The sequence below is a fragment of the Camelus dromedarius genome, chromosome 5 (genome assembly GCF_036321535.1).
Source record: "Camelus dromedarius isolate mCamDro1 chromosome 5, mCamDro1.pat, whole genome shotgun sequence".
In the NCBI taxonomy this organism is placed as follows: domain Eukaryota; kingdom Metazoa; phylum Chordata; class Mammalia; order Artiodactyla; family Camelidae; genus Camelus; species Camelus dromedarius.
In genome coordinates, this window is record NC_087440.1 from 6,107,094 (window position 1) to 6,119,275 (window position 12,182).

Sequence of the window (12,182 nt, forward strand, 5' to 3'; positions counted from 1 at the left end):
GAATCATGTCTAATTGTAGCAGCTAAAGAAATGTGTCCAGAGAAAATAAACTTAGGACCATTAGCCTTTTGGTGAGAACAGTTGCTTGAAGAATTGAGAACATTCAGAGCAACATCAATAGTTAATTTAAAAAGAAGGCAAATAGTTTTGGGTGGTTTTCCTTGGCTCTTGATGAGTGAACAGATGTTACCATCTCCACTCAGTTGTATATTTGAGAAACCAGTGCTGCGTTTGAAAGTGAATGAAGAATTAGCCTCTGTGAATCGTCGGCATAGAACAACTACAAGTGAGACTGTTTTCAAACACGTTGAAGAGGTAATTATTCAGTACATGAAACAGAATCTTCTAAGATATGTTACAACTAATGATGGGAAAAATACGCCTGAAGCAGAAAAAGGCATAGTTGGACAAATTCACAGAATGTAGTGTTGAAAGCCTATAGTTTCATTATGTTGTTTGTCAGCAGGTACTGTGTGGAAAATTTGCATCAGTTATGTGTTATCAAACCAGTGGTGTTCAGTAAGGAACTTCATTCACTCTTAACGGATTTAACCATCATTAGTTCAGTGAATTTTTGTCAGGAATGGAAGCTGAATGTCTTGACTTAACACAGAGCAATTTGACTGTGTAACAGTGATATACGTTGTACTCTTTTGAGTTCCAGGCCAAGGTTAAATTTTTCCTAAATGACAGGAATCACCCTCAGCCACTATTATTGAAGACTGAATGGCTTTGGAAATTAGCTTTTGCTGCAGCATTGATATTGAATTCAGCCTAAAAGCAGAAGGCAACACAGCAAAGTCATTTTGATGACAACCAACAATGCAAATACAAAGAAAAGTTCCACATTTTAAGATTCATTTAACTGTTAACGGAAGAGCTTCTGTTTAACCTTCAATTGGAAGTGATTGATTTGTAATGCATTCAGATGATAAAAGGCAACTATCAAGAGAAGAATCTAATAGAGTAGGAAACAATTTAGAATTAGATTTAGAATTTTCTCATATAGAATAGAATTTTACAAATACATTACAGGTGATACGTATACTTAATTAAACTAGTATTCTCTGATTGATAGTGTTTGACAGTAGCTATCTGTGTAAAAGGATGTTTTTAAAGGTGTTTATTACAGATCAGCATTAACAAATGAACATTGCAATCAATTTTAATAATGAGGAACACTGACTTTGAGCCCTAATTTGGTGAAAAGTTGTCACCCCACAGAAGAACTGTCAAAAACATTTTTTGTGTGACTATGTATGGCGACGAATGTTAACTATTATTGTGATCATTTTACAATGTATGCAAATATCAAACCATTATGTTACACATCTGAAACTAAATAATGTTATATGTCAGTTATACCGCTGAAGGAAAGAAAGAAAGAGAGAGGAGAAGAAGGAAGGAAGGAAGGACAGAAGGAAAGGAATTTTTCTCATTAATAGACTTCATGTTTCTAAAAATTGTACCCAATTGTTATTTTTACATTTTGATAGGAAATTGGTGCAAGTGTTTTTTCTCTATTGTTATTTGAGTGGCTACATAATAGCTTTCATCTTGTCTCAACCCACAAAGCCTAAAATATTTGCTATATATGGCCCCTTATGAAAAAATTTTGCTAGTAGTCCCTTAGTTTATTGATGTCATCCTGTGATAGAAAACCACTTTCTCCTGCCTCTTTTCCATATGCACTTTTATAACACAGATATATTTTGGTGTTTAAAAAAATCTCATATACATGTGATTTTCATAGGAGGTTGACAGTGGCGATAATTTGGAGTTTAATGACAATTCCACAACCAAAATATGTGTTTAATTTAATTATTTCCATTGTGAATTATTTTTAGTTCTGGTGTTGTTTGGGAGATGAAACCAAAACAGAAATGGAAGCCTTTTAGTCAAAAGCAGATAATTTTATTGGAAAAGTCCTATCAGAAATACCAAGAATCAAGAGACCATGGCTGGATTAAACTAGATGATAATTTTGAGGTATACCAAAATTCTTTTGTTTTGTTTCTTATATGTGTATTTTGTTGTTGGTAGTGGTAGTGAGTAAAATTTTACTATCCAAGTAAAAATGTATATGTAGAAACTAATTTATTAGTAGAATTGGCGTGACTAATAAAGTTGATTAGTACATTTTTAATTAAGGTATATTGTTGTTAAATCATATATTATGAAACATTAATTAAATATGTTTCTCATCTGTGTTTTTAGAAGTTCCTCTATTTACAAAGCAGATAGTTTCATGGAATTTGTTTTTAGGAAGATTATGGAGAAATTAAGATTGCTTATTGAAACTTTTCCTCTTATATTTTGAATGATACCAAAATATATTGCTAAATGAGGGCTGTGCAGTACTGTTTATCTCAGTGATGAAAACTCTAAAGAAAACCTGCTCGATTAAATTCATTAAATGTGAATGATTGTTGGACCTGAGTAAGTGTCCACAAATAGAGGGGCACTCTACACAGGTTCCTACACTGCTGAAACTGAGAGTCATTTTTCCTCCAAGAAAACCGCAGAAGCTTGACCGCAGGTTCAGTCGTACAGTTTGGGTTTCTCGTCTTTGCTTTCTCTGATGGTTGAGTTTGCATTGTCACCAGATATGCTCCCTACCGCCACCCTCATCCTTATAAATGTTGGTTGTGTGCAAATGAAAAAAAAAAAAGGAAAACACTATACAATTAGTGTCAGACATAAATAAGCTATTAACTATTCATTGTTTAGCTTGTTAAAACAAAGTTTGAGGATTATCTAGAATTACCCATTATTACTGAGGTTTCTTAAAAAATATAAAGCATGACTTACCTTCTTTAAGAATATTTTATGTAATTGAAATGTTCTTCAGTTGTTTTCTTGTTTTCCTCATAACTTTGGTAGAAAAGTGATGATTCTGCTTCAGATATCTCAACTGTAGATCATTTTAAGGTAGATCTTCTGGTGAGACCCAGAGATTAAGACATTCTTCCTCTCAGTTTGTGAGTTAATGGATATTTTAAATGGGCTCCATTGCCATAACCAGTTCATCACGGACACATATGCTTTTTCCTCAGGTGAATTTTGGCAAAGACCCAATGGAAATGCGCCTCCCTTTTCGGTGCCCTATAAAAAGAGATTTCTTATCAGGAATTCAGGTGGAATTTAAGCAGTCTCCTCACCAAAGAAGTTTAAGGGCCAGGCTGTATTGGCTTCAGGTAACACTGTCGTCCTATTCGATAGATAGATCTGATCACTTTGGGAATCTTGGGTATGAATTTTTTTTAACAAGTTTTTATCATACATCATAATTGGTATCCTTTTGTTTGTATGTTTCTTCTCCTCCCACGTAGCCTATGGATTCAGCATACTTACCATCCACGTCTAAAGACCCCGTGCCTATTGAGACTTTAACTTGACCAGTTAGCCTGCCAGAGTGTTTTCTTATGCTGTGACTATTATTTTATATATTCCTTTGAATGTCATGGAATCCTTAAATAGGATTTCCCTTTGTCTTTCTGTGTGGGAACGAGCAGGGCTTTGTTGCAGGTTGTTTTGGCTGCTTGTTTGCCTGCTCCCTTCCTGCCTTCCTCCCTCTCTTCCTTTTAACTACCGATTAGCACTTTTTACGACATTTTTAGTCTTTTTTTTCTTAGTACATAACCTCTAATTTCATATCCAGGCTCCATTTGCATTTTATTTAAATTACAGAGAGTTGAAATCTCACGTGATCCATAGGTACAAAAATTTCCATTAATGATGTTCATGCTGCACAGTTTTAATGCAGCCATGAAGATATTTATATATTCCTTTATATAAAAGCTTGCCCTTGGTGAGATATATAAGAAATTTAGATTTAAAGTGAAACTTCTAATAGCAGCACGTATACATGCAGATACATAATTACGATGAAATTAGTAGCATCTTCTATGATATTTTCTCTGAAGCCAAAGTTTAAATTATTTTAAGTCCTGCTGAGTTAGTTTTTTCTTTTTTCTTTTTTTTCTTTTTTTTTCAGGTTGATAGTCAGTTACCGGGTACAGTGTTCCCTGTTGTCTTTCACCCTGTGGCCCCTCCAAAATCTATTGCTTTGGATTCAGGTAAAAAAAAAAGAAAAAATTGTGTTGAGATATACTCTATGTATAAGAGTTAAGCAGACATTATTTTGACCTACTGGAAAGCTTGATTGCCTTTTTCTTGTTTTTTTTTTCCCTTCCTTTTAGAGCCCAAACCTTTCATTGATGTCAGTGTCATCACAAGATTTAATGAGTACAGCAAAGTCTTACAGTTCAAGTAAGTAAAGAGTCCCCTGTTTATCAAAAGGAATTTAAAATAAGAGTCTACTTTGAACATAATTTTACTCTTTTATAAGTGGCTTTTGTATAAAAATTATTTTCCACCTGAACATTTCAATCCACTTTTGGTCAAGTGATTTTCTATGTTGAAACTTATTTTAATAATAGCTTCTGCAGATTTTTCAGTGTAAAATTCATTTCACCACTTTCTCTCTTTTGTAGTTCCTGTTAAATGTAAAACAGTCATTGAAATGTGAATGATCAGTGTGTTTGCGAGGTGTGTTCTTTAAATCAATTGCTGCGGACTTCAAAAATTAGATAAAACATGCTACATCATCTAGTTGTTTTTGTCTCTTCTGTAACATGATAAGTGTGGAATTTGGCACTTTAAGTGCTAAGTGTTAATACAACAGTATTACCTCTAGTGAAACCTTCACTTTAATGAAAAAAAAAAACTCAGTGTAAGTAGACTTTAATCTTGTTAACATAACACCTTTTTAGAGATCAAGGAACAAGATCTTGCTGTGGCTTTTGGCCAAAATGAAGTTTTAGCGTGGAAAATTACAAGGTTTGATAGAAAGCCTTTTCCATCTTTAAAAAATCCTTTTCCACTTAAAAAATTTTTTTTCCCTTAGGTATTTTATGGTCCTCATTCAGGAAATGGCCTTAAAAGTTGATCAGGGGTTTTTAGGAGCTATTACTGCACTGTTTACTCCAACAACTGACCCTGAAGCCAAAAGAAAACGGGTAATAATTTTTATTTCTTGGGAAAATTATTTAAAAACTTAAATCATTCTTTGCACTAATTATGGTAGGAAAAAACTTTAAATAGAAATTCTTGATTAATTTTTTTTCAGACAGAGTTAATTCAGGAAGATTCTGCTGCTCTAAACACAGAATTAGTGGAGCCCTCGGTGACTGATACGTCCGTTCTTAGTTTCTTCGAACTTTTCCATATTTCTCCTATTAAGGTTTGTTATAATTATTATTTTGAAAATTTGACAGACTTAATGTAGAACTTTTAAATAGTCTGTGTACAAACATGGGTTTTAATTTGTTGCATCAAATATTTGGTGGGAATTTTGTTTGATTAATTGAATTAAGACCATTCTCTGTAACATACGTACAACCATGATTCCCACAGAGAAGTCACCCGAGCGTGATCTCTAGTCTTGAATTAATAACCCCTTTATTCAAGGAAGAAGCTGACAAAAGCATTTCTTAATTAAGCGAAGAAGAGCTCTCCAACGTGTAACATTTTGGTTGCCCTTTGTAACTACTCTGTCTGAATAGAAGGCTATAATGGGTGCCCTAACCACAACGTGAAAACGCTGAAGTAGGTGTTACACTGTGGATGTGGTGTTTTTCACCCTTCCAAAATTTGCTTGTAACTAAAGGAGTGGAAAATTGGATACCTTTCACTTGCCTGATTTTGTACTTTATGAACCCATTTCCTTATCTCCTTTTGTTGTTCTTTTTAGCTTTTATAGGGAAAGGTGACTGCTTAGTGAATTCACAAATGCTGTCAACCATAAAGCTCTAAACTTGTGTAATGGGCCAGATTTACAATTAAGTAACCCTTTAAAATATTGATGATCCTATACATTCTCAAAAACTTCACGGCACATTATTTTCAATTGCATTCACTAATCCTTTCAGCTAAATGAATGGATTTATAAAATGCAATTATTATTTTAGATTGATACGTTAGTTTAGTATCAGACATACCCATAGTGTTAAGTTTAAAAGTGATACCATTTTATGTGGTATACACAGTTTCTTTTTCATTATTAAGTGAAAATCAGTTATTTGAGATTGAAGAATACCTTCAACAAATATTTACTGAATGCCTGCTATCAACGTTGCTGTGGTAGGTATAAAATGACTTCATGGAGTTCATAATCAAAGAGGTGTTAAAGACAAATAATTTACCTATACGTAATTTTAGGCACACTAGGAATTGTGCCTTGAATTTAAATAGTTAAGATCATGAACCACAGTCATTTTCTTATTCCATGATGACTTCACCCTAGGAAAAGGCTAGATCTCTTCACTAAGGCTTCCTTTCCTGGATCCCAGCACTCTGACTCTACGGATGAACGAAAGTTTTACATCAAAGAAAAACCCAGCAACCAGGCTTTCCTGGCCTTTCCCACGTCCCCTCTGTTGAGCTCTCTGTAGGTTAGGGAAAATGCCTAGAGAATGGCAGCATGGGGAGGACAGTCACCTGCTTTACTTACACGTTTGGGTTACCTGCCCACTGTGTGCTCTGGCGCTGTTGCATTAATGATGATGCAGCACAAAGTGGAAGCAGTGAAGTGGGAATGTGCAAAACCTGTTTAAGGGCTGAGTTGAAGGGTCTGTGGAAGTCGAAAACTTTCCAACTCTTTTAAGAACTGGCTAACTATTGCCGTAACTGTCATGTTATTGTTACTTGTTATTAATGTATAATTATAATTGTTATTGTTAGTTGTTACCATAAGTTATTTATCTTATTGGGTGAAGATAAATGATTATCCATTATTTGGAGCAGTAGACTATGGGGAGCCAGTTGATATGTTTTTTTCTTAAAGTGATTATGCTATTTTTACGAAGTGTTTTGGGCTCCTCCATATAAATACTTTATACACGTTGAATAAGATTATGGTTTGAGCTTTGGAACTGACTAATTTGTATTTCATCAAAAAGTAAATAGGAGAATCAGATCTAAGTGAGCTATTCAGTGTAACGTATAGTGTAAAAAATGATAGCTTTCTTTAGGACTCAAATTCAAAAATACAGCGTTTGTATCTGGACTATCTGGTTTCTGTGTATGTGAATTTTTCGTTTTGTTTTTAGCTTTCATTTACTGAGCATCATTTTTCTTTCAGTTGCACTTGAGTTTGTCTTTGGGTTCTGGTGGTGGAGAGTCAGACAAAGAAAAACAGGAAATCATTCCAATTTATTCTGTCAATCTGCTGTTGAAAAGTATCGGTGCTACTCTGACTGATGTGGACGACCTCATATTCAAGTAAGAGCGATGCCGCAGGGCGTGGGAGGTTCCATGCCAGGGCGGTGTTTCTGGGTACTCGCTCTCTCCATTTGGGCCAGAATGTTAGCTTAGAAAAATGGTAATTCTTACCACTGACACTTGAAAAGATGGGTCCCTTTCTAATTTTCTCTTTAGGTACACTTATTTTACTCATAAAGATAAGGTGAAGACTCTAATATTTTCTTCAGTTATCCATACCCAGGTAATACACGAATGTAGAGTAAACATTGAATTTTTCAGGTGTACATTATAAGTTGACCATGTTTTAAACAGAATTATATTTAGAAATATATAGCAATAGGGTGAGATTTCAGTATAATCATATGGCAAACTCCTTGCTCCATCTAATACAAGGATATTTGTATGTCAGACACATATAAATTCAGTGACTGTTTATTGAATTGAATATTCAGCAGTGGTGTAGAGATAAGTAGTTACCTTGGAGAAAAAACAATTCATTTATATCATTTTCACCTCACCTGTGACACATCAAATTTCAGAGGAATTGAAGCCTTCAACATAAAGTTCAAATAGACAAAGACCAAGGAAAAGAGAAGTTAATTGCTATCAAATCTCTGAATAAAGGAAGTCTTTCTAAGTTTGGAAGCAATGGAAAAAATCCAATGGAAAACACAAAATTGATTTGACTACATAAAGATTAGACACAACAAAATCAGTGAAAACAATTTAAAAACAAAGAACCAGAAACATGTGACAAGTACAACAAAAGATTGATGGTCTTAATTTTTAACCTAAAAATTCCAGTGCCATAATTGCCAGTGGACAGTATGAGATTACTCACAAAAATAGATATTAGATATGTTTAGCTTTATTATTTATCAAAGGACATATGTAAATTAAATTATCACAGATTTCAAAATATGGGAACTCTAGTACTAGAGGAAGTAGAGCTAAGAAACAGGCTTTTTTTTTTTTCTATTTGTGTTAGTAGAAAGGGGATCTATGTCAAGAGCCTTAAATGTTTTTCTTGTCTTTCACCCAGTAATTTTGGGGGGAACTAAGACCAAAAATCAACCTTGAAATACAACCAAAATTATATTCAGGATACACATGGCAACATTCGATTATTACGTCAAAATTTAGAAATGACTGACCGTGGAAGAATTGTTTGTCATGACACTTCCACATGATGGAATGCTACGCATCTGTTAAAAATGGCAACATAGAATTTTGAAGACGTAGAGGAATACTTATCCACAGTGTTGAGTATAAAAATGCATACAAAGTGTTTTAATATTTTTCAATTGCACAGAAAAGAAAGAATTCAAAGTGGAGAATAAGAAGAAGAAAAAAACTTAAAAATCTACTTTGTGGTGGGATTATGGTCAACTTTTGTAAACCTTTTTACTCTTTATGTATTTATGAAAGACTTGCATGAGAATGCAACTATTTTTATAATATTTTTGTTATCCTAATATTTAAGATCTCAAATGTAAATTATATGTGACAGATGTACAAACCTAATTGTGAATTAGCAATGATTATCATTGAAATTTTGTCTCTCTCTTTTTTTTTTTTTCCAAAAACTGATCTTAGTTCCTTTGATTCTTTCTCCTCCCAGACTTGCTTATTATGAAATTCGCTGTCAATTTTACAACAGAGATCAGCTGATGTGGAGCGTTGTTAGACATTACAGTGAACAGGTAATTTCCTATCATAGTAACTCATGAGGAATATCCTTCATGAAATATCAAAGCAAAACATTTGAATGTGATTGTACAGTGTGTGATGTTTACCTAATTTACTGCAGTTCTCAATCTTATTACTTAGTAGTTTTTCTTGAATGATTAAATTAATTAAACTAATTTCTTTAGTTCTTTCCCCCCTTTATAAACCTTTTTAAAAGTTTCCTTTAATGTTTCTTCCCTTTGCAAGTATACTTCCACCTCTTTGGGGAAAAAATAGTGATTTAGGAGTCATTACATTTTATTCCTTCAGTGACTACAGTTTGTAAGCATAGTCTAGTAGAATTGAGAAGAAGCCAGGTTCCTCCCTGTGCCTGTTACTTCATGGTTCGAGTTCTATGCACAGAGAAGTGGTTGTTTGGGGGCACCAGGGTACCATTGCTATACTGTGGAACTCCAGGGTGACAGTCCCCTTTCCTTCCTCTGCTGGAAGGTCCTTTCTCTTATGGTGTGTGTATAGACATCCCGTTTTTTACATATTCAGATAAGGATATATTTTCATTTGGTTTTTGTTTTGGTTATTAATTTAGACATCTAGCTTCATGGCAATAGTGATAATAACTTACAGGAATAAGTAACGATTTTTGAAATATGTAGTCATTTAATATGCATACTCAGCCATGCAAGGAAAATATAATAGACCTCCCATTTTACAGATAAGAAGATCGAGGCCTATAGACTCAGTGACTTGTCCGAGGTTACATGACTGCTACGTGGCAGACTTTGCCTCAAATCTAGTTCTGTCCAGTTTGAAAGGCCCATGTAGAGTACTAGCATAATGCCTGGCATATAGCAGAAGATCACTTAATGATCATAATGGTGGTTATTCTGCATAGGTTTCCTTTAACAACCTAATTTAGTCAGCATCACATTTTTTTCTTATTGCATCATGATGTTGTTTCTTGCAACAGTTGCAAAGGACTTCGTTTTGTTTTTCCTTGTAGTTCTTGAAACAGATGTATGTCCTTGTATTGGGCTTAGATGTGCTTGGAAACCCATTTGGATTGATTAGAGGTCTGTCTGAAGGATTTGAAGCTTTATTCTATGAACCCTTCCAGGTATTGATCTTTTATTTATTTTAAGTATAGTACAGAAACATGAACGTTCTATTTTTTCATGACAAAATATTTGTATTTTAATCGTATCTGGGAACTCAATAATGTTCAAATACCGAATATATTAATATTTTTATTTTTATTTAAAATTACTTGAGATGACATTAAAAAGATTGTTTTAGAGTTAACTGAGCACTTCTAGTGTTTGGGTGCTAACGCATGCCCGTGTTTTCTAGGATTTCATGCAGTGATAAGGAAGAGTGCTAGGGAGATTGATGCCATTTCCAGGCTATTTCATCACTGTGGACAGGCATTTTAATGGGGCATTAAAAGCTGACTTTGTTTCATAGTCAAGCTTTCCTCTAGCCTGTTCACCGCCGCTTAAAGGATCCAGGGGCCCAGTGTAGTGAGGGTTTTAAAAGGACAAAGCGAAGAGAGTAAGTGGGAGGACAGGAGAGCCAAACCTGTGTGGGCTCTCAGGCCTGTTGTCAGTGTGGCTTGCTTCAGCAATCTGATGGCACAGGAGGCCACCTTCAGACATGGTTGAAGCCATGGTTTCCTCCTCTCTGACTTTGTCATCTTGAGGGTTTGCTGAGATCATGTGGGTTCTAAGTATCTTCATACACAGTAGGTGTCCCATCAGTTTTGGGATTTAGAGAGTGAAAACTGTGCCACCACAAAGTTTATGAATCCTTACAGATTCTGTATCTTCATGGAAACTCTGAAATACTAGATTGAAAGTCTTCAAATTTCTTTAAATTTTAAGTAGCAAACTTTAATTTTATTTACTTACTTATTTTGGCTAGGGTGCTGTTCAAGGCCCTGAAGAATTTGCTGAGGGATTAGTAATTGGAGTAAGAAGTCTCTTTGGACATACAGTAGGTATGTACACGTATTTGTGTGTGTGTATATATATATATTTTTCATTACAGTTACTATAAAATGCATTGTTTATGAAAAACCAATGATTATGTTCAACAAACAAGGGATCATTTTTCTAACAATCCCTTTAAAAGATGTGTTCCCTTGTTCTTAAATGGAAAATAATTTGATACTGGCCTGCTGGGTTTTTTTTTTAATGTCTTTGTAGTGTTGAATCATTGTGCTTTAAATAGTTTTATTCCTCTTCTTGCAAAGCAGAAAATGGGAAAAATAAATTTGTGCGTTTTTGTATATGAGACAGAATTGTAAGGACCTGTTAGTTCAAGCAACTGCACGTGTGTATTGTGGTAATGCTCTTTAAAGAAGCAATGTGACTGACTTCTCTGGGCCTTTTGATAGGTGGTGCAGCAGGAGTTGTATCTCGAATCACTGGTTCTGTTGGAAAAGGTTTGGCAGCAATTACAATGGATAAAGAATATCAGCAAAAAAGAAGAGAAGAGATGGGTCGACAACCTAAAGATTTTGGTGACAGCCTGGCCAGAGGGGGAAAGGGCTTCCTGCGTGTAAGTGTCCCACTGAATCTTCAAGAAATGCCAGCTTTCATATACACTTTGAAATATGTACTGGCTGTTTGAAACTTGGAATACTGCCTGTGAGTCAAGGCCTGTCAGAGTAGCTGTAGTGGTACATTGTGGACTTTGTTTCCTTTTTTGTTCTCCTCCCCCTTTGTCACCATCAGATCTGTCCCCCAAATCCCAGACTTAGTTTGGCCCTCGGGCTGGAATGAGAACTCTGTAACAATGGCAGGTTAGCATCACTGTGGAAGGGGAGGAAGTAAAGCAGAGAAGTGTGGTAAATGGTGGTAACTAGAAGGGGAAGGGGGTCTTCAGGTCCCTTCTATAGAAGGGAGGTGTACAATCATATGTTATAAGCCAGAAACTGCCCTTCATTACTGTTCAGGACTTTAAAAATTATATAGGTATTATATGAGTACTGTTTAATTATACAGTAATATATGATTATTCTCCTTATAAATAATCATAAGAACTTGCAAGTTTTTTTTTTAATAAGTGATGGAAACATAGGTAAGGCTGTAAAGTACTCTCTGATTAACCCTCACCTCTTCTGAGCGGTATTTAATCTTTTCAGTGTAGTATATATCCTGCAATTCTTTTTCTATGTTTTTATATATGCAGGTGGTTTTAGTTATAACCGTTACTTGACTGTTATTTAA

The 12,182-nt window shown here is 34.7% G+C and overlaps 1 protein-coding gene across 7 annotated transcripts in view; it reads left to right on the top strand.

Annotated features, from left to right (window-relative positions):
- Positions 1–12,182, top strand: part of VPS13C (vacuolar protein sorting 13 homolog C) — a 157,441-nt gene that overhangs the window by 127,191 nt on the left and 18,068 nt on the right. For 6 of the 7 annotated variants that reach the window (XM_031452951.2, XM_064485545.1, XM_031452953.2 and 3 more), the window contains 11 exons: positions 1,848–1,989; positions 3,057–3,197; positions 3,998–4,079; positions 4,203–4,272; positions 4,910–5,021; positions 5,132–5,245; positions 7,145–7,284; positions 8,888–8,969; positions 9,956–10,069; positions 10,873–10,948; positions 11,348–11,511. In XM_031452951.2, coding sequence (XP_031308811.2) covers positions 1,848–1,989; positions 3,057–3,197; positions 3,998–4,079; positions 4,203–4,272; positions 4,910–5,021; positions 5,132–5,245; positions 7,145–7,284; positions 8,888–8,969; positions 9,956–10,069; positions 10,873–10,948; positions 11,348–11,511 — 1,237 coding nt within the window. Of the gene's footprint in view, positions 1–1,847; positions 1,990–3,056; positions 3,198–3,997; positions 4,080–4,202; positions 4,273–4,909; positions 5,022–5,131; positions 5,246–7,144; positions 7,285–8,887; positions 8,970–9,955; positions 10,070–10,872; positions 10,949–11,347; positions 11,512–12,182 lie in introns of those variants that run through there. The other variant, XR_010380837.1, reaches the window with a different exon arrangement.